The following is a 23,590-nucleotide window of genomic DNA, read 5'->3' as shown; positions in this document are numbered from 1 at the left end:
AAATGTTGAAAGAAGCAGAGGCAGCGTGTCAGTCTAGATCTTTATTCTGGAGAAAAATGAGTCCCAGCCTTTTAGTGAATAAATACAAGTCACAGGCATCCCGGCCAGTGGAGCTGCATAGGTGTAGATCTCTGGTTGTGATGAAGCAGATTTCAGTATCAAACAAATAACCCATTTAAAAAGAAGAAAAGATGAGTACATATCAATGGAAAGCACGAAAACAAAAATCATCGTAGGAAAAGAAGAATCTTCATTGTATGTGTTATAGCCAATATACATAATATATCACACAGCATTTAAGAATTAACAAAAATAAAAACACTTCCGCTGCTCCTGCTGGTGAAGCTTATAGCATCCCGAGACACTGGTTTGTAACTGGAGACAGGAAGTGTGGTCGAACACATACAGGTGCATCAATGAGCTCAGCGGATTGGTCGTTTACAGCAAACACATGATGTCATTTTAATGACAAGGCACAAGTGCACAGAGCTACTGCTTCTCATGAGAAATGGTCCTAGTATTAGTTTGGCGTTTACTTTTTCCATCATTAGCAAAATTACAAATATCCAGCATCAGATTTAAAAACATCAGTCCATGAAACCACCAGCAGAGCTGCTTTGCCATCATATGGGATAGATGCTACAGATGAGATCTTACAAATGTTCATGTCATAAAGATGGTGAGTTGATCACAAAGTTGGTCATTTGCAGATTAAAATGCAATGTATTGTCAGCATATTACAAAATCCATTGAGTTTTTAATCACTTTTCAATTATTACATGCCAGAAATGTAGTTTTCTCCGTTTTAATGTAGATTTTGACATGAATTTTGATCAGAAATCCTTATTATAAGTCTGATATGGCACAAGTGCAGCATCAGCCCCAATACAACAGCAGAGATTCAGATCTCAGAGCCGTGATGCCAGCTGTCTTCCCACAAAGTCATCTTCTGTCACTCTCAAACACACACGGGTATTTTACACGTAAATGCTATGTCATAAGCTGTTTCGTGATTGCACAGCCCATAATTAATATACAAGTTAAGGCTTAAGACATTCATCGCTCACATACTGCGACTGCATAGACAGGAAGGAAGTGAGAGCCAACAAAAACGTCTTCAGCAGGATATTCTTCATTGAGTCTCTACCAGTGACGCCCCAAAGATTAAATAAAAATCACTTTTCTTATTTCTTGGCAACATTATTTATGTAATTGCCATGCCAGTGAGTATTGCAGATAAAAATGTACAGCAGTTGAAGGTTTTCCTTTGTTCAGTTGTAGTTTTTGTGATTTAAAAGTCACAAATTCAGTCAGAATACTTTGTCTTATATTCTGATTCACTACAACATGTCAGCATGATGTTGACATTAACATCGGTTGTGTCCAGAGCTAGATAGAAAGAAATATTTGGTTCAGATTGTCAGATTTATTGATAGTACAGAGGTATAAAGTGCTGCTATTTAAACCCCTCCCATACACTTGCACTCTCTGATACAATCCCTCTGCTCATCCTGCTGATGCCGGCCAGCTTGACTTTAGCACGGGCCGTCCACTTGACGGCAGCTGTTGAATCATTGGAGTCCAACAGGTTAGCGTAGCGGGAGGAGTCCTCCTCTTGACCCCGTCCACACCAGGAGGGGAGCTCTAACGCCGTCGCCGGGATGCTCAGGGAGCTGGGGGATGACTCTGCCACGTCCCCATTTTGGCTCTTGCCTACCGGCACTTCATCAGGAGCAGTCTCAGCGAAGTTCTCCAAGTGTGGTGGTTCCCAACCTTCTATCTTCTCCAGTTTTTTGGCAGGGGAGATTTGCCTCATCGTCATCGTAACACTCTCCCAGAAGCAGTTGGCCTTCTCTGGCTTGTCCTTCTTCTCTTTCTCCTTCTCCTCATCCTTGATTTTCTTGTGAGACCTTTGAGCAGGAAATAAATATACAGTTGTGGTCAGAAATTTGCATTCACTGACATTTTAATATCAAGGCAATTTTGGATTTTTTTAAATCATTTCTTTGATTTTTTTTTTCTGGGTGGAATGATTGTACAGCATACATCTTTGATTACTTTTTAAAAAAGCACATTCCAGTTTATAGCAGATTTGAACTTTTTGAATGCTGAACATTTAAGCAATTTTCTTTCATATGAGCGTGACAGTTTGGGGTTTCTTCCAAACCTTGGAAAAGTTGTGCCACATCTGAAAAACATCTGATTACGCGCAGTTGTTTGAACTGATGATTTCAAACAACTGGAGAGATTTAAATGAGTGTATGCAGATATGTGAGCCTATGTGGATTAGAAAAAAAAAATACATTCACCCAATTCTTGATTTTTAAAGTCATTGCAGATGTTTGCTGTACAATCATTCCTGGTAGAAGAAAAGTTAAAAGAAATCATTCAAAGTACAAAATCACCATGACATACATTCCAACGATGAGTGCCTGTAAACTTATAACCATAACTGTAGTCTTAAACATCTTGATATATAACAGCCACTTACTAAGAACCACCCCTCCATCCTCCCTCCTCCCCCCTGTCCTACATAAACAGGAGTGTCTGGGTGGGAAACACTTACAGTGAGCTATTATATAGGAATTCCTGTTGTTTATTAAAGCAAGTGAACTGATTAAGATTTCCACCTTCATACATGTTCCACTTCCTCAAGGGGTCTGAAAGTTAGCAACAGCTGGACAATAAAGCTTTGGCATGCATGCATATATATATATATTTATTTATTTATTTATTGTGGGTAGCTGTGACATGACTAAATACACACACACACACGTGGTTTTGACATGGATCCATTATATTTAGTGAGGAGTGTAAATGTTTGTACTTCACACACTTGACCAGTAATGGCTACTGAGTGCCTCTGTATAAACATGATGGAAACCAGAAATGTTGTGGGTAGCTGTGATGTGACTGTGCATTTACTGCATGCTATTAACCAATATGTCTATATAGAACTGCTGATCGGTAATCAATAATTTCAGAAAGACCATTTCTTACAACATTGCCTTCTACACCATGATAGAAGCGAAAACAGTGGAGCGGCTTCTTATTCTTATTATTCATTTGGAGTTATTTTCTGTCACATATTCTACTTTGTGTTAGCTCAGTTTTTCCCCCTAGTAAGAGAAATATTTGGAATATGATAAAGGTAATAAGCGCATAACCTCACCCTTTGCGGTCAGCCAGCTTCTCTCCAGTGAGCAAGAAACGCTCGTCATCTTTAGATGAGAACATCTTCTTCTCCCTCCTGTCTTTCTTGGACATGATCTTCTTCACTTTGGCCTCCTGAGAGACACCAGCAAGACAAGAGTGTTTTTGAAATGCCGATCTGACTCGATTTCACTCATCTGTTGCATGTTAGCTTGATATCTCTGTATGCCTGTTTGTGAGTGATTGATACACCCTGAAGACGAGGATTTCACAAAGTTGGCTTTGCAGGAATTGAGAGGAGCAGCATGTTCACACTGATGAACGTGCAATCTTTATTTATTTTTTTGGATTGGGGAGGGGGGAATTTCTGTTATGGGCCTCACTGGCATAGAGCACATTCCACCGGGAGATCCTCCACTCCCTCTGAAAATCCCAGCCTCCCCGTCACATCAGAATTCCTCCCTGCCATGCCCTCGCAGATTTCCGCCGAGCACTGACGCAGCCGCCCTTAGCGACCGCGGAACAAAGTTTTGGCTTTGTTTCTCGCCTGGGAAGAATTCCCAAGGTCAGCTATCAAGGTCTTGACTCCTACTCACATCCGTGCTCGCCTTTGCTTGAGTGTGCATTCTCAGTATACACAATATTACATGATTAATGAGCTTAACCCTGACATGACCTTTCAACTGCTTTTATTGTTCTCATACCTATGAAGGACTTTAGTTCAGGGCTCTGTGTGCAGTACCTGCACAGATCTCTGACCAGAGGATGCCACCAGCAGCTACAACAAACAAACAATGAGCTGGATATGAAATCAGCTGTCTCCCAAAGCCTAACAGGAACACGTATGATAAGATCTGTCACCAACAGATAAAACAAACTTTACAAAACTACCACTACATAGGCTCCACCAGCCATACACATGCAAATACTTAAGATACAGCTCATATCTGTGATGGATCTTTAAACACTTTACTCAGTGAAAATGCATCATATCTCCCTGTGCATCTCACTCAGAGGAAGTCTCTTTGATTATAAGTAGAAAAAAAAAAATCCCAAATATCCTCCACTCACTTCTCATCCTGAACATGCCTGCAGGCAAACTGCCCCCCTACCAGTTTCCTGTTGTTTATTATCATCAAAAAACATTTACAAAACCTAATCTCAGCTGTTTCAGCACCCTGTCTCAACTCTTGACTGCCCAGCTCTTGTTCTCCGAGTGCCATCGAGTGTAAACTGCATACGGTTTGCAGAAGCAGTTCAAGCTGTCCAGCAAAGAAACCGGAGATCCCGAAAGACTTGGAGCCTTTCTGAATGGACGTATATGAGTGTATGTGCTTGCATGCATGCCTGCACAAATAGAGGCCTGCCTATTCTGCCACTGTGCTCTAACCTCTGGGCCTCTAGATCCAAAGCAGCTCAGTGACTGGCCAAGAAGGTAAAGCAAATGGCTCGCTGGCTCTCTGTGTTATTCACGCTTGGCAGAACAATGGAGGTGTTATGGACCAAATTCTTCTTTCCATACCTCTGACGTTGAAGCCGAGGGATTGCTGCATGAATTGCACACATTGGGGATAAATTCAGGGGGGGTTTAAGCTCACGATCAGGCCTTGGTTATTATGAACATTATTTATATCACCAATTAATTTCATAATTGATCTAAAAACTGTCCAGTGCACCAAAAGCAACAGTTTAAAGGGGTAGAACCACAAACAAACCAAGATACTGAACTTCCATATGCAGGAATCAAACCATTGACCCTCCAATTAATAAACAACCCACTCTACGCCCTGTGCTACCTCTCCTCTGCAAGGTGAGAGTTGTCTTCTTAGCCCATATCTTAACCCAATCTTGTTTTTATGCATAATTTACAGAGCCCAGAGAAAACACAGGACTATGGGTCAATTGCAATACCTTGAAAAGTTCTAGTGGATTTGCTTTTTCTAATGACACCAAAAACAGCTTTAAATAATAATTTAACAAAACAACAACAACAACAACAATATTTATGATATATGCTTGTCTGAATTTGTTAAACTGAATAATAACATGAAATTGAAGCCAGCAGCTAGTTGTTTTAACTTAGCTTTGGACTGAAAGCACACAAGTGGTTTTAGGGGCCTCATGTGGTAGTCAATGGGGTATATTTATTGTCCATTAATTTGCAGTTTGACTCGTTAACCAATTAATTATTCAATTCATTATTTTTAGCATTAGATAAAATGTATAGAACAGAGTGGTAGTTCTGAAAGTAAAGAAGCATCTGCCCATGAAAGCCTATTTTTAAGTACAAAAGCATGTTCATTAAGCTTAATGAACATTGTTGAAGCATCATAGAGTGAAACAGCAACAGGTAACCTCCACTTTCAGGGCTCCCTGTGTACTTAGTGAGTCCTAATATGAGCATGGAACAACAGAGGGTGAAAGAATTGCAGCCTTCCACAGTGTCTGTGGTTATTTTCAGCCTTGTTTTTCCTTCCACACTGATTGTTCCACTCCAAAAAGCCCAGCTCCTCGAAAGAATGCTCAGTTTCCTTCCCTTCTCCAGCTCGGCCACCCCGTCCTCACAAACAGGACGGTGTATGAAATATGTCCTGTGAACTGAGTCGTCGAATACAGTGGCTATACAATAAAGCGAGCGACCAGCCGGGGTTGAAAGACAATGAATCACCTGTGTGCGGTTTCAAATCAGACTTAACAAGTTCACACACAGCACGCCTTTGAGTAAAGGACCGCCGTCAGCACAGATTATAAGATGAACAGAGCGCTGAGATAAAACTCACCTCCACAGACAAAGGACACGTGTCCTCAAACCCTCATAATAAAACCACTGTTTATTATATTTACAGCAGTGATGACCAAGCTGATTTAGCTGATCAGGTATGAGCTTTCCTCCAGCAGACTCACTTTCAGCTCAGCTAATTTGTGACTCCTTAAATCTTATATTAAATATTTTGGTCATTGTTTCTAAGAGCTGTGAGGATGCAGTACTGACTGACATAATTAGTGCTACATGTATCAGTGCCTGGACAAAGTCAAATATAAGCAGTCAGACAGGTTTTAAGATGCTTGCTTATTAAACAGAAAAAATGTACACACACACACACTAGAAGTTTCAAATGAACCAGGAAGGCTGTGTGCAAACTGTGATGGATGCTTACACACAGTCACAGTAATACATTTCAATCATTGTTTCTTTCTCATGAACATGTTTGGTTAATTTTAGGGGTTTTAAATGCATGGTCTTAATGAACATCACTATGATTACACAACCTGTATGCAGTGTGGCGCAGGCCTGGTTGAACCCTGAAACACATCTTAATTGGATGTCCCAAAGCACCGAGAGATGTCTGCTACAGGCTGAGGCATAATAAAGCCGTAAGAGAAATCACCAAATGGACGGTCAAAGCTAATAAACACCAGGCCGTCACCACTTGAGGCTATCAGCCTCCAAAGGGAAGGGGATGTTGTTTCAAAGGCAACAACAACTGCCTGCCCCACATTTTGCACCACACCTCTAACTAGGAGATGCAACCAGATCTCAGAAAGTCTTCCCGCACTCCACCCAGATGTGATTCTCCTATGTAGGTGCGCAAAAACCATCTTGCTAGTCAAACTTGTTGTGCTCCAGGAGGACACGCTGTCCATTTTTCATGATCTGAAGAAAGCCACGTAGTAAAATCTGGCTGATGAGGCCTTTGTCAAAGAATGGCACGCAGTGTCATTTCCTGTCAAAGTTGGCTGTGAACAGTGCACGATTTCCTGCAGAAGATCATCTAGGAAAGTAAAGCATTAAAGAGTGCCACTAGAGAGTTAGCAAGCCCAATATGGTTATGGTTGATGAAAACTCGCAGGTTGAAGCCTTCTGCAAGTGAAGACTAACTTTATCTTCTCTGATCCACTGAGGCAAGGCATACAAGTTAAGGGGCAAAATGCTGGTGACCCTCAAGTACCTGCTGAAAAACAGGATTCCCAGAAAAGTGGCCTTGTACTTGTCTTCAGCTACAAATGCACCTGCATCATGATTTTGAATGGAAAATATTCCAATTTGTAATTTTGCTTTGCTCAAACTATTTACAAAAGCATGTTGTGATATGACATCAGAGGTTTCTACAAAATAAAAACCGATACCTTAGATGACTGAACTGAAGTGATTTAAATAAAGGAAACAGTCCACTGAAAGATCAAAATGACCAATTTTTTTCTTTCTTCGGATAAGGCTGACAAAACAAACACACACAGTGACAAAACAACCCAGACAGTTTTCCAGCGATAAGGTTAAGGATAAGACAGGGGATGATGGCTGACAGCTGGTGTGTTTACAGATAAACAGTGCAGTGACACTGAGCTTGTGCATGCGTGCGTGTGTGAACTGACAGAGCATTGGCCATTTAAAGCATCTGGATGTTTTGGGCGACATAAGATTGACTCTTTCAGGGTCGATTCCTGCGATGTTCTGAGCGTGTGCACAGAAAGATAAGCGTGGGTCGCCTGAGTGCATATCTTTGAGCGGACAACCATCACGTGTCAACTGTGTAAGCTGATGTATGTTTGGAAGCAGATAGTGTGTTTGCGTCTGTGTTCTGTCTGAATAGCTGTGAAGGTGCTGTTTACCTTGGAGACTGCAGTGACGGCTTCCTCATCCTCTTCCTCTCCTTGTATGTCTTTGTCCTAGGACACACATACACCCGCAGTGAGTTAAGACAAATAGCAACCTTTCCCCGCCCCAAAACAGAAACTCTCACATTTTAAAGCAGGGATTGTGTGTTTGCGGACTGTGCGCATGTCTTCCTGTAAAAAAAAAAAAAAAAAAAAAAAAAAAAAAAAAAGGGAGGCAACCGTTTTCAAGTGCTAACACAAACACACCGTATTTGGAGTGCGAGATAGAGGGATGGAGGGAAGAATGGATGGATGGATGGATAGAGAGCTGGGAGAGACGGGGGGAAACCACTAAGCTCTGAGGGCAGATTTAAACAAAAGGGAGAGAAAACAAACCCATGACCTCTTCCCTTAATGGTCCTCAACAATATGTGGACTGAACAGAGCTATTTTGGTCTCATTGTGTTTCAGTCTGCAGACTTTGTTTTTAATATAGACGTTGTATAATATTTGGGTTATTTGTGTTATTATGTGACACCCTTTGTTTTGGCTTTTATATAATTGCCAATGGGCTTGTGCATTTTGTTTAACCATGTAAATAACTCCATTCACCAATATTCTACCTCTTATTATTTATATAAGCAATTTTTATGGTCTGCTTTAATACTTGCATGTTTATCCACTTTTATTCCACAGTGACTCCTCAAGACTGTAGTAGGTTATATACATTGTTAAAGGAATATTATAGTGATTAGAGCAAGCTGTAGGTAATAAAAGCACTGCGCTGCAATGGTTTGACTCATATCTATCTAATAGACTCCAATTTCTTCATGTAAATGGGGAGGCTTCTTCAAATACTTTAACTATGGAGTTCCACAGGGTTCTTTCCTAGGACCAATTCTGTTTACATTACATATGCTTCCCTTAGGCAGCATCCTTAGAAGGCATAGCATACATGTTTTCTAGAGTATTTAAAAGCAGACTGGGATGCAGAACCAGGCTCCCTGAAACCTCCAGCATGCTGGAGGTTTCTTCCTGTTAAAAGGGAGTTTTTTCCTTTCCATTGTTGCCAAGTCGCTTGCTCATAGGGGTTCATCTGATTGTCAGGGGTTTTCTCTGTTTTCACTTTATTATTGTAGGGTTTAACTATAGTTGCACACCCACAAGAAATATGCAAGGAACAGAAAGAAGCAAACAATAACAGTTCACTAAATTTTAATTTTTTTTCCAAGACAGTTATATTTGCACTTCCACAAAGCTCCTCTAGTCTACAATTTGAAGTATCCATGGCAATCATCCCAAACCCAGAGTTGCCCCTGATGCGTGAACATTAGCTTAAAAGTGCTTAAAAAGGGCATTTGTGTGAAATGGATGAATTAGGCCTGCAGTAAGAAAGCACTTGCTCTGAAAGTAGAAGTACTAAAGTTTACTGTAAACCTAATGGAGTTTTTATCAGAACAGTAATCATTTAGTTACATGCTACAAGAGTGTTTTCATTTGTTAGCGTCATAAAATTACCACAATAACTGAATGAACAAGTATAGTTTAATGTATTCAAACAGAGGTGGGTAAATAAAATCTGCATTCTTTCATATTAAATTTGAAATACACTTTTTTATGTTTTTTGTGGAAGTACACTCCTAGTAAAACATCACACCTAAATACAAACCACTACAAAATATATTGAGGATCATTATCTTTGTCACTACCTCAGTCATTCCCTTACGACACTTTTTCCACCTCACTTTTTCCTGGAATTCTTGTGGACATTTCCAGGTCCTTTTCTTTTACCACCTGCCCACCAGTTTCAGTCACCTGACACCTCTGTCATCTCTTCCAAATCATGGCATAGTATTTATACCAGCCATTATTTCGGCTTACAGATCGTCAGTGTTATTTCACGCCATCGTTTTATTTCAGCTGTATTTACATCTAACTTGTATCTCTTCTTAGATTCTAACTGTCTCAACTTCTACACCAAGATGCCAAATGTGAAAATAAGCAAAAGCATTTTTCAAAAGCGATATTTGCACTTGAAAATACTTTACAGTTTGATAAACTTCAGACTCCTTCAGAATTTTAAATGACACATCCCATCATCCATATCTTGCAGTTTTATTACTTAACTTGCCCCAGAAGACTTAAGGATATTAAATCATGATAAGTAGGTGGATTGAAGTCATTAATTGTGCAGCCAAGCCTCTATAGGAGCGGCGCCAGAATTCCTGCTAAATGATCAAAGCTGCATTAACTTTTAACATCTCCAAACTCTATGGGACAGAGGAGGAGAGATGGTGGTTGGACATGTCTGAGCAAAGTCTGCTGGGTCTCCGCCACCTGAGCTGATCAAAGATACAGTCTCACACAATCGCTGACTACTGTTTGAGCGTAAAAAGCATTAACAACTTCAGAACAGAGAGTGTGAGGGGGGGGAGGAGATTCGGGGCAAGGGGGAGTAGTGTTTTGGAAAAAAATCCTCCTAACAACAGAGATCAGGAGTTCTTATTTCGCACCCCCAGGGCGGCCTTTTTTGCATTCTCACTTTCCCTCTTTGTGTCTGCACACAAGTGTGTAAATTTAAGCGCAGTGTTTCACAACCGAGCTTGCCGGGCGATAAAGAACCACTCTGAATTCCAATACCAAAGAAGCAGTATTTATACTCCACATTCTCCAAACCCAGGGACAAAGAAAGCATTTAAGGAAACACTTTAATGTCTTGGGAAATGTGCTTATTTACATTTTTGCCAAAGGTTAAATGAGAGCATGCATGCCAGTATCACGCCTGTAGACTGAATACCAAGCAAGTTTGCGCGGCTTAAAAGAAAGCCTGTAAATGGGGAGAAAGGCCACATGCTTGTTCATGGAAGCAGAATGAACAGAGCACCACTATTAACACTCTAGCCACATCATTTGAATTGATGTATACCTACATTTTTTGGGCTTATCATCATCTGCATTTTATCCCAGTTGTCATTACCCCTACTTTTCTCTTTGTTTGTGCTGTTGATTCCTTAACATGTACCTCTTTCAGTTTATTTCCTGTTTTATTTTGAAGGTTTGATCCTTTTGTGGCTTTTACTTCCCTCCTTTGATCGTTTCCCACTCTCCCAAGTGTCGGATTAAACTCACCTGTTCCTTGTTATCCATCCGTGTAGTCTTTATCAGGTTGTTTTTGCAATCCCCATATTTTCTCTGCTGGCTCTCCTTCTTTCTAGATTCATCAAAAAAAACTAAATAACCATTCAACTAATATCCTTATACTAAACGGCTTCATACGATAGACTCCCCCACTGTTCCCATTCTTCATCCCAAGTTAAACAAGCCATCTCCTGGTCCCTGTATTGAACAGCTAAATGTAGAAAGCATTCAGACAGATCCTATTTATGACATTTTTAGTGTTGGACTGAGGCAAACTTGTGAGACAAAACAAGTGTCTGAGGTCCAGGAACTCAACTCTCTTCCCTTCAGCAGGGGATCACATTTCCTTTACCTTTACTATCCTCTTTATGACTCAATGATTTAGAAGTGAGGCCTTCAAAGGTTCGCTAGACGTGATGTATACTCTTATTACCCCACTTCACAGTGATGGTGGTTTTATATAAGCATTTAGGAGTGTTACTGCAGTAAGCCACAGACAAACAGGCAAACACACCTTCTGCAAGCTGACAGCTGCTTGCAACTTGTTGAACTTCAATAGAAGTGAGTGGCAAAAGCAAGCAGGCACAGGGCCTGCTGTCACCCCGGTGCACTGTTCATAGACAAAAGGAATGATAGTAACTTCAGGCTATGCATTTCTCTGCTCTTGCTCTTTTCTCCCTCCCCTGTCTCTGTGTTTTACTTGTCCGTATCTGTCCGACTGCAGGTCTCTCCACTATTACACCCAAAGAGATCTGCTGTCTTGTGATGACGATAAGCAAAAATAAGATTTTGATCAGGAGATTTAAATACGTGGAAGTATATTTGTCAGACAAAATAACAGAGGAAGAGGTGTGAGATATAACACAATGAAGGTCGCTGGCTGACTCTTGGGCCACCTGGATATATGTGGGTGGAGAAAGCTAAAGAGCAGGATTTCAGATTCTCCTAAGCAGAAACTTGACTCCTGATGGTTTGAGTGTAGGCGCACAGTAGCCAACAGATCAGACTATTGTTGTTTTGAGTAGTTTCCAGCAATGTTCTCTTTTTCAGGAAAGCTACACTTAATACCGAAAAATGGTACAGAAAAAAAAAAAAAACTCCATACAGTGTGACTCAGCACAAAGTTCAGGACAGAGCTCAATCGACAGCCTCAACAAGACCATTTTAGTTTTCTTCATGATTATCACTTAAGTAGTCATGTGTTTTTCCCATGTTATGCTTACAGGCTGTCATCTCGTCTATTTTCTGTCCTCGATTTGTCAAGATAATTAGTAGATTTGGTACTTTTTGTAGCTTTAAAGTGGATTAATCCTTTTTGGGGGGGGTCTTTCTTGTTTTTTGTTTAAAAAGTACAGAAGAATTCAAAAGGCTATCCCTGCAATTTCATTGTGATACAAAAATGCTGCAGATTCGCTTCGCTCTCCTCTTCGGTTGCTCTGCATGTGGTAAATCAGACAGTGCAGCTACGTCAGTTTGAATAACTGGAAGGAAAAAAATCTTTCCTTTGCAGACTTTGTTATCATAACTTTAATCCTGACTTCATCCTGTTGGGTCTTTGCTGTGTTTACAGCATTTTATGATCTGACCCCTGACCCTTTTATGTACTTTACTGCCATGCAGACGGGACAAGACCCCCCCCTCCACCCACCTCCTCCTTGATTGCTTTCCCAGGAGCTCTAAAGAGCAGCTGCTGCTCTGATCCTAGGTCAGTTTATAGGTTTTTTTTTTTGTGACCACTGGCGACAGAGACACAAAGTGAACTCAGAGCAGCTCTGTCCCCTACACATGTAAGGGAAACATGCGTTATTTCCCAACTGGAGGTCGATAAAACTAAGCCAAGGGTCACAGATATCAGCACTGTCACAACAGCAGATGAAAAATGTTGGGAAATGGTGTTGGTGGATTTTTCCAATTGTGTACTGCATGACAAATGTATACATGTAGTCTGAGGTGTATACAGGGATGGAGGTGCAGGCAGTGAGTAAAATATGACACTGTTATGATTAAGGAGAGCATTTTTATGTAATTGGTGTTGCAAATGTCCTTAAACATGTGATTCACTACTCGCTCTACCAAAAAGAAACCTAAAATCATGGCTGGCCTTTTAAAGAAGCTTTGATCATGCATACAGTAAGCTGATTACATACCGCAAGCATGACAAAAGCACATTATTTTGTGACTCCAACCTTTATGAGGAATAAAATATCCCATGAGTTTTAACAGATTTATCTATGTATCCAGAGATTTGGAAGCCGCCCGTCCTCCTCCTCTTTCACTGGAGCTTCACTATTCAACTAGATGTGAGCACCTTATGCTCACTCAACGTAGGTTTTTACTCAAAACCTGATCCAAGTGGTTAAAAACACCACCACAAGAATCTCAACTGATAAACATGTCACCTTGCTATTTCTTATGAGCAATGAGTCGTGGCTGGCTATCCTTGTGTGTCTGTGGGTGCGTATGCATCCTCCCCCATGCTCCCATCAGCATGACAGAGCCCAGCTGCTTACAAGTGCTGATACGGAGGTTCTTTAGACCTCTCACACTCTTATTGTTTACCTGGAAAATATGGGTAACAAAAAAAGAAGAAGAAAAAAAACACAACCCACAACAAACAGGCATTTGTGAACCATGCCTTCTTAAGTACCAATCACACCTCTGACCTTTACGAAAACTGCAAATAGATTCAAAGTTGCATGTAAAACCTAACCTACTGTACATTAAATCATATCCATCTCTATAATAACATGCTGAATTTACCCTCCTGTATTTTATTTTATTACGTTTTAATTTAAATTATATTTCTTATACTTGAGCAGTATTGTGCCAAAATTAGTCCACACACTCTAGCTCTTAGATTCAGGCTCCCTTCTTTGACCTCCAAGCTGCATTTTCTAACCTGAGTTTCAGCACTTGTGCACCTCCTCCATTTCTTTGTTTGAAGTCTATTTGGCAACTTTTATGAGAAGAAAACATAAGAAATAGAAGAATTATGATTTGTCATTATTTAAACAGATGTATAATTATTCAGGCTACTTTATATTCTTATTTGTGTTTATTAAAGTAATTTTTAAAAAGCCTGAACAGGTGAAATCAATCATTTTGATACAGTTTTCGATGTTTGTATTGCTACAATTTTACAGCTTCCCGAGTTCATCAGAGTATAAGCGTACCATTATTAGCAGTGAATGCCTCTGTTTGCTTTTTATCCGTGTCATTACCTTGTAGGAGTGATGATAGTGCCAGGACATGTCGTCCTCCTCTGACGCGTAATCCACCAGCACTTTACTCTTGGTTTTCTTAAACATATCTCCACTTGTCGCTGAAATGGACCGTGTCGGTCCTATAGAGAAAAAAAAAGTTGTATGAGAAACTCTGAAGTCGACCCCGCACTGTCCTGCGTCGCTTTGTCCGTCTTTTCTTGATAACTCTTTCAGCGACGCATCACCCTAGCCTTTGAACTCTCTCGGTGGTTTCTCCAGCCGAGAATCGAGACCGCTTTCTCCGTTAGCGGCTCATTCATAGACGTGTCAGAAGCTAGGTGACGATCGCGATTCGTTTCGTAATAGTTTGTCGTGCGTTTTTACGCAGTCTGCGCGACCACCTGGAGCTCAAGCGCTCGCTCCTCCCATATCCCCCTGCTCCTCCGACTGCTTGAAGTTGCCATGGAAGACAGAGGAAGAGGTCACACGTTTCATCTCCAGCCAATAACAACGCAACTCACCTATAAATGAAGAGGAAGTATACAAGTATACGCCAAGAATAGCTGTTGTCACTCTCTCCCCCTCTTTTTTTTTTATCTCTTACCAGGGAGTCAACATGTATAAATAGCGACATCAGTCTGTTTTGTATTTGAATTAAAGGCGCAGAAGAAAAACTACAGTGTCAAAACTATTAGCTTCAACATGCTCTTATTAGTATGTTGCTGCGTTGTTTATTCTGAAGTGGCACCAGTCATAATTTATTTGTCATTGGGGACATTAATTTATAACATGTTATTGGTCTTGAAAATAACCAAGACTAACATTTCTATGTGTATGTGTTTCGTATAAAGACGCACCAACACGCTATTTTCACCCTTAAGAGCACACAGTATTCTTTAATTTTTAAATATTTAGTTTAACATTGCACTTTATTTATCTTTTTAAAGAAAGTTTGGAGAATCACCAATTGACCTAATCTCTCACATGTCTTTGGACTGTAGAGGAAATCCATATTACCAGGAAGGAACACACGCAGACATGCAAACTCCTCACAGAGAGACCCCAGCCTGCATTTGAACCCAAAAACTTCTTCTTGCTAAGCGGCAACACCGATAACCACCAGACTACTGCGCTGTCCCAAACTTTTGTTTTTATATTTTAACTGAGCTTCTGTAACAAAGCAATTTTCCCCCCTGGGATCCATAAAGTATTTTAATTCTGATGACCACACAGAAGAAAGAAAAATTAAATAACAACAACAATGTACTTCTGGGGGCATAGCTGTGATCCAGACCCTGTTTGATTTTTGTTTTTTCTCACAGCCATTGTTTAAATATTTTTAGCTACTCAGTTTCAGATCAGAGTGTCTCTTAAGATGTGTTGAACTGTTCAAAGGGTTTTTTTCCTCTTGACTATTAGCAGTTAAACTTCAAACTTCAATAAAAAGCTGCTGAGTCACTCATTAACAAGAAAAAAACATGCTCAAAATCTTTAACAGTCTGATCTCATGTTTACTATAGACAGCGACTGCTGGGTTAAGCATGAGCCACTGTGTATTCATTTAAAAATCTCTTTTTCAAAGACCTCTGGTGCTCGGGGAAACAAATGACACATTATCCTGGTGGGCTGGCCTCTTAAAATAGCTGCAGTTTAGCTTAGCTGTAGCTTAAGACCATTCACCTGATTCAAAGATCCTTAAATTCCTGTCTCAATGCCTCATTATACAGTAAGCCAGCTGGAAATGCAAGCCAGGTTGTAAGACATGTAAGAGAGAAAAAACAAATGTTATCAGATTTATTTATTTTTTTTAGAAAAGCACACACACACACATAGAGTGAGTGTTTTTGTGGGTTTTATGGGTGTTTCTAACGCCTGGAATAGTGTATGTTTTTGGTCACAGGTGTTTTAACCCAAACAAGTTGTTGTGCAACACTTCACTAAGGTTGTGTTCTGAATTCATTAGTGGGGTAATTTTACTACTTACGCCACAATAAGGTGCAAAACAGAATCATTACACGGCCGACACCGAAAACAGGGTTACATCACAGACAAATGTCCCCAATAACCTGTTTCGGTTTATTCTATTGCTCGTATATAAAGTTTAGTGTCAGCTGACGTAAGCCACGACTGGCCGTCAGGATCCATCTTCAGTCAGGTCGGTGACCTTTGATAATAAAGTTAATCACAGGGTCAACTGTTCACCTGAGACCATTTCTTGGAAATGCATCAACACATTCTTACTGTATCAACACAGAGGTTATTTACGGGCGAGGTGGCTCTGATGCAAACAGGCACATCACTAATCAATCCCCTTAATTGTCTTTACCCACACACAATTACCAGCCCCCCAAATTAGAAATTCAAAGGATGGAGTGACGTGTGTTCTTTTATACTTTACTGGGACCTCCTGATTGACGTCTGTACATTTTTGTGTTCCCTTTATTTACGGGAAAAATTATGTTTTACCATTTAAAAAAACAGCATTTTTAAATTGAAACCCATTCGAAAGAGTTCTTTTTATTCTCAGTGGTGTTTTCTCATTTAGACATTTATGACATAATTTTAATTCAGACAGTGAAGTTCTTGTTTTTAACATGTCGAGGCTGGAGTACAAACTAATGGGAAACATAATGCATCCTTACTGAATTACAATCCTGTATTTAATGAATTTCCCCCAAGGCTTTAGAAAGCACCTACAGTGTTTACTAATACTGAGTGTCTAATATCTAATAGACTTTTAATGTTTCAGCAAAAATATCAGTGAATGTTATTCACTGTGGTCACTGACAGGAAACATGACAGCAATAATACTGTTTAACTGACATATTTACAATTCATTCTTTGAGAAGTGCTTGAAGGTCAAGTATCATAGTTACTAGAAACTAATTACTCATGTTGTGGTAACAATACCCATTAGTGGACTAACTGCTGCTGTACATAGTCACGACTGATCATACCTGACCCACGAGATAGTGGGTCAGGTATAATCAGTCGTGGCGGGACACAACGGGGATTATCCGGCCTGCTTTTAACATCTGACATGGACACACACGTACAGAGCTTAAACAGGAGATTTGGGCCATTGTAGTGCTTGTTAAGCATGCTTAACCTGTTAATTGTGTACCTGTGCTTCACTAATACACTAAGACAATTACATGTGGTTTAAAAAGTGATGCAGCGGTGACGTTGCAGCTTCTTGTCATTTTAAGGCTGTTTTAATAACCTCTCTGTACTACTGAGAGAATGGAAGTCTTGTAGCAGAGCATTTTGGTGTCATTCAGGTGAAAGCTTTGGTTTTGTTACCTTTGACCACCTTCACTCCATCATTTTGGCTTCAACAAAGAGGAAAAGCTTTAAAAGTGAATTACATGCTCTCTTTCCAGCAGAGGATGACACATAGACAAAGTCAGCAACTATTAAGTGAGTGTAATGCAGAATTTTGCAGTTAAAGAGCTGAACTTTTCTCTCAGGAACTGGCAGAGAATAGAAACATGAAATGAACAACAATGTTGCCTCATAATGCTTAATCATTAAATAAGCAACACTTAAACTTTGTTGACTTAAATAAATATGCCAGTGTCATCTTTGCAACTTATTTCTGCTACCATCATGTGGTCAAAATTCAACATTCTGGGTTTACTTTAAACAAAGAAAAGGAAAATACTGATAATCTGAAGTTTCTTGATTTTTAATAGCATTTAAGTAACAAACCAAAACTGTTACTGTAGTCATTCATACTCATTGAGAGATCTTCACGATGGATCAGCCAGGAGGAGGGGAGGATGACCGCAGATGGATGTGGTGAAGGAGGACATACAGAGGGTTGATGGGACAGAAGAGGACACAAGGGATAGGGTGCAATGGATGATCCATTGCTGCAAAACCCTAAAAGGGAGCAGCTGAAAGAAGGAGAAAAATATTAAATAGCAAAAAAAAAGGCTGTGGATTATGCAATGTTAAAGGGGGAAAACAACCCACAACATATCAGAGAAGAAATGTGTGATAGTTTGAAAATTATTTGATGTGGGTGTGCCACAGGGATCAGTCCTTGGACCTCTCCTACTGGAATGTCAAGAATGCAATGTTCCTTTTTTTATGTATCACTGTGCACCAGGCTCCAAGACTGAGTTAGTTTCCCACAACAAATAGTGTGGAGTTATAATTGGTAAGTGTCAATTTTATGACTCACAGACAGCAACTGGTTTAAAAAAAGTAAAGTTGGAGTCTGGGTTTTCTGTTTTAAAACTTTGTAATTAAATCAAATACTTCCTTTAATTTGAGGCAGGTAGGAGATTTTTTGCTACCACTTTTGAATTAGTGCATGGTTATGCTGCTACACTATCTACTGAGCACTGAGATTCATCACAAATCTTAAAGCATTTAACGGTTACCGCCTATTTTACGCTTGAGTTATGCTAGTCCTTCTTTTAGACTCAGTCTATCAAGGGCTGAGTCTGCGACCCAGCGTTTTGAGTTTATTTTACATTTTACATTCTTATATTGGAAATACGTTAAGTTCTTGTGTGGTTATTACCAGCTTGGATTTAGTTGAGTTTTACTCTAGTTTATGTTTCACCTATGTCTCCTTTTTTCTGAATCTTTTTCTGTTTGTCATGTGTTATCTCCTCTTCTATGTAGGTTCCCCTTGTGTCTCTCTCCTCTGTGTCCCTCTCCCTCTTGTATCAAGCTTGCGTGTCCCAGTTCATGTCGCTCCATTTTTATTCTGTTTTATTTTGAAAGTTCTGGTGTTTCCATGTTCAGTGTGTTTAGTTTTACTTTTCCCTGTGACATCATGATCATTTGTGTCAGCTGTGTCCCCCAGGGGTTTCCACTTCCCTCAGTATCCTTCTGTGCATTTAGTTCTTCTGTCTTCCTCTGTCCTTTGTCGGGTTGTCTGTTGTCTTCGCAGCGAGTCATATCTGGTCACAGAGTTTTTTGGCTGTTTTTTTTTCTTACTACTGCTCAGGTTCATGTTCATGTTTTTGATTCTTCATGTTCATGTTTTGCATGTTCCTGTTCAGTTCCATGTTCCTGTCTCTCACGTCTTAGTTTTCATAGTTAGCTTAGCTGCTCCCAGCTTAGTTTCTAGTTTTGATTTGTCCCAGTACACCTTGTCTTGTTTTCTGTTTTTTAACATGAACCTGAAATAAACGGCTTGCTTTTTTAGTAAGGATTCAGTTCTGCCTCTCCCTTGTCTGTTTTTGGGTCCACACCATAAACACACCGGTGATCCCCGCCGTGACACAGTCACCTGTATATTCATTTCCACAAAGCAATTTTAGCAATTCTGCTCCAATCTTCCTTAATGTCCTACATACGTCAACAAAATAGTTTGGGTCTTAGAGTTATTCCCTCTGTCAACATCCGTAAATCTACTACTTTCAGATACTCCCTTAAAGAGAGAGACACCACAACATGTTTGCAAAGTTGCATCTGCTCCTGTAAGGTGTGTAACCCACTACACTACGAAGCACTATTTGTGTCTACAACACATTCACATTTGCTGCTCCATTCACTTACAGACTGCTGCTTATCCTAAAGTTTTAAGTTACCTTAGCTTTGTGGTTGATATTTGGGAATTTTTTACTTTTCACTCTTTATCTTGGTTTACTTATTTTGTTTATTTTGCTGTGTGTACATTACAAATCTTTGTAACCACTGCTGATTGCTTATAGCCTGTCTTGAGCAGTGTGTTGTTGCAAAGAGAACTTTTAAAATCATCTTTCAGATTTTCCCGGTCTGATAAATGTTGGAAAACAAGTTATTTTTAACACCTTATTGTCTTTACACCGTATTTATGCTCACTGTGGTTGCTCAGCAAACAGAAGGAGACGGGCTGAGATTAACTGTGACTCAGCAACTATCTGATGAGATCCACAGGTCACTGCAGCAGAACATGTTAGCCAAGAATAGAGATTAAAGCTTTAATTACTGTATGTCCACAGGCCAACTCACCAAGATGTTCCTAAGAGAATATCTGCTGAGCTGAGCTGTGCTTTTGTCACATAAAGAGTGACTTAAACTCAAATGTTTGCTCTCTGAACACTGCAGGACATTATATATATGTTTGATTTAAACATTAGGTAAGAGTAAAACCACCAAACACTCATAAAAATCAGGCAATATGTGCCTAAAAGTATCAATGGACGAGAAATTAAAGGAAAGCCTGATGGGTGTGTTGCTGCCTGTATTTATGGGGCACTGAATGATCTCATGAAGATGAATATTACATGAATTTATGTCATGGCCTTAACAATCATCAGATCTCAGCCCAGCAGCCCTCTCCATCACCGTCATCAAAATACCAAATGAGGTTGTACATTCACGCATCAAGTAAAGTTTCAGAATTCAAACCTAGACCATTCTCACTCAAATGCAGCCATTCCTTCTGTGTATTCCAATAAACATTAAAGTCATTATAGTTTTCCTCCTCTCTTTCCTTACAAAAGCCCTGCCTGTATGTTCAAGGACTGTCAATGAAGGGCACGTAAAACACTGAAAGGTGAAGACAGAAAACAAAAGGAAAGGTCAGAAACCATAACCGTGAGGGTAAGTCAGTGAAACAGCATGATTTAAAGCTGTTTAGCAGGTTTTTGGGGTTTTGGACACCATCAGGGCCAGAGCTTGGAAAATGCATGCTTTTTCAATCCTGCATTTGGGATTTTAAACGTAAATATAAATCATGTTTTCACTGGTCTCAGAGGCAATTGCACAAATTGTGCTGTATGTCTGAGGGCATTTCCCCTAAGATAGATGACTTGGCAGTAGCAATGTTGCTCAGCTGCACTGTTATATATGCCAGAGGATTTTCTACATAAGTGTTATCAAACACTTGTAACTCACTGCTTCAGCACAAAGAGAGGAGACATTTACGTGATCACACCTCGTTAATTTTGAAGTGTAGGCCTAACACCGGTTAGATGTGTCTTTGCATATACAGCTCGCCCTTAGTGTTTGGGAACAATCACGCACCCACAAAGCTGCTGTTTCCTCTTTAAGTCTATAAATAAGCCCAGGAAGGACAAAACATGACAAAAAAAATACATTTCTACAGAATTAAAGATCATTGATTGAATTTCTTTTTCTTTTGACTAATGAATCTGGGAACACGTGACTGTATTTGCATAGGTGTGCAGTAGAAAAGATAATGAGCTGCTGCATTTTAATAAGGTTCATATTTTATTGTTCTATTTATTCTTTTACTTAGTAAATGTGCAAACTTTCCTTTTAGTATTTTTCTAGCAATTTATTCCTTTTAATAGTTCCAGTCATTTACTGTTTAAGCAAACAAATGAAACGAATGAATGAAAAAACTCTGAAAGCATTATATTTTGTTCTTTTTTTTATTTTAAATGCCAAAAATATAACTTAAAAAATTAAGCTCTTTTGTTGTTAATGAGGTATTTAAAAGAAGAAAGAACGTGTGAGTACAACATACAAATTCATAGGGTTAAAAAAGGAAAAGTGCTTTCTCACATCAATCTGTTTATGCTTCTGTGTGTACATGGGAATCTGTGAGAAATATGTCTTTATTTCCCTCTTTATTCTTCACAGATGTATGAAACTATTTGCTGAAAAGTTGCATTTCAGCCTATAAATCATCTATGAAAATCCAGTCATAATTGAATGACAGTTCTAAAGTCAGAATAGAAACAGGAAAGTATGTAATAAAAAATATTTTGAAAAGCTACATTTTTGATTCTAGTTATCTTGGTGTATTTGAGGGGAAAAGACAGATTAGATATCTATGAGTAGCAACAGTTAAAGCGTAGGAGTCTCTCCCTGCTGATGCTGCTGGTGCTGGTGTTTGGTTATGTCTTGTGAAAGCCCTTGCATAACTGCTGACATTAGTGGGTCTCGTTTTGGCACCACAAATTTGCAAAACCACCTTTTTTTTCTTTAATAATGTGTGGAACTGATTCAACAAGAGGATATAAGCTATAAGAAAGGGACATACAGTACGAGAGGAATGCTTGCTTTTCTTGTGGCCTGCTGTTGGTCAGAGGCTCTTTAATTTTTTGTTGTCTACATTGACAGACTGTTTCTTGTTACAAAGCCCACTGGAGGTGCTGCTGTACAATGCACATTATTAAGTCAGGCCATCTTGTTACAATTTCCCTCTTTTCATTAACATGTGCTTGTATTAGGTGATTATAAGGGAGAAATAACTCTGAAAATACTGGGGGTGCAACGATACTCGTATCGATATTGAACCGTTCATACAGTGCTTTCGGTTCGGTACCATATGTATCGAACAATACAACATTTGCAATTTATTTTATCAACTTTCCTTCTGACGATGCTGTCTGTGTTGAGCGCTCAGTGAATCTGCGTTCGACTACTCCGCCTAGGCTGCACTGTCTAGCGCAGATCCACTGAGCGCTCAACACAGACAGCATCATCAGAAGGAAGAGAGCAGGGCAAGCTAGCGAGACAGAAGTTAAGCTCTCCTTGCAACATGGCAAATTGAACCTCCCCCACCCTCATTCAGATCTGGCGTTTGGAATTATTTTGGTCATGGACTAAAGTAAAACAGTATGTTGGATGTGCCACGCAATGCTCAATTACATGGGTGGGAACTAGTGTGTTAGCGCGCAGTTAGCTCGTTGACGTGTTAGCCATCTAGCCCCACGCAGGGGTAGCTGGTTAACGGAGATTTGCCGTGTTGTGGCGTTAACGTCATTTCAACGAGATTAACGCTGACAGCACTAGTGGGAACACAAAAAGACGGAACACATTTACGCCGACATCATCCTAGTGCAAAGACAAGTGGAAGCAGACAAAAACAACAAGCATGCATGTTACAAACTTTACCCGGGTCATTTAGACAGCCGTTAGCACATGATTCTCCTTATGGGGACCTGATATGTTTAATATTGTGGCGAGCTCAGACAAGGAGGAGACGGAGGTGTCGTTTGGTCTTGCTTCCCTAGCCAGGGAGCACAGCCGTTTATTGACATCTGCAGAAGAACACTGCCGCTAGCTAACTGCTCAGCGCAGCAACCGCACAGCAACAACACACAGAGCGCCCTCTGACCCCGGAAGGACACACCGTCGCACCGAGAAGGCGTCACCCGTCACTATGGCAACATAAACAAAACATAACTGTACAAACAGAACCCCGAACAGCCCTGACCCGCTACATAGCCCCCACCTAAGGGGTCAGTCGTCCCCGACGACCCCATTACCCCACACAAAGTCCTGCAAATGTCCAAGTGCCTTCTTTTGGCGCACCGGCCGGTCACGACCGGCGGGGGAAAAGTCACGCGGGTCAGAACATGGGCTGCCACCATCATCCCACTTCTGACACCAAAGTGGCGAGCTCAGACAAGGAGGAGACGGAGGTGTCGTTTGGTCTTGCTTCCCGTGAGCTAGCCAGGGAGCACAGCCGTTTATTGACATCTGCAGAAGAACACTGCCGCTAGCTAACTGCTCAGCGCGGCAACCGCACAGCAACAACAACAACACACAGGGCGCCCTCTGACCCCGGAAGGACACAC

General features: G+C 40.3%; 1 protein-coding gene across 1 annotated transcript; it reads right to left on the bottom strand.

Moving 5' to 3' along the window:
- Positions 1-26: 26 nt before the first annotated feature.
- Positions 27-14,553, bottom strand: si:ch211-225h24.2. The gene is made up of 4 exons (XM_040017344.1): positions 14,109-14,553; positions 7,765-7,821; positions 3,173-3,288; positions 27-1,910 (listed from the first exon to the last, which is right to left on the bottom strand). The coding sequence occupies exons 1-4, from the start codon at positions 14,193-14,195 to the stop codon at positions 1,457-1,459; spliced, it is 714 nt and encodes a 237-aa protein (XP_039873278.1). The 5' UTR covers positions 14,196-14,553; the 3' UTR covers positions 27-1,456.
- Between the last annotated feature and the right edge of the window lie 9,037 nt (positions 14,554-23,590).

The sequence above is a fragment of the Simochromis diagramma genome, unplaced genomic scaffold (assembly GCF_900408965.1).
Source record: "Simochromis diagramma unplaced genomic scaffold, fSimDia1.1 OVJJ01000802.1, whole genome shotgun sequence".
NCBI lineage: Eukaryota > Metazoa > Chordata > Actinopteri > Cichliformes > Cichlidae > Simochromis > Simochromis diagramma.
Note: the sequence above shows the minus strand (reverse complement) of the source record. Positions and strands in the feature narration are given on the sequence as shown.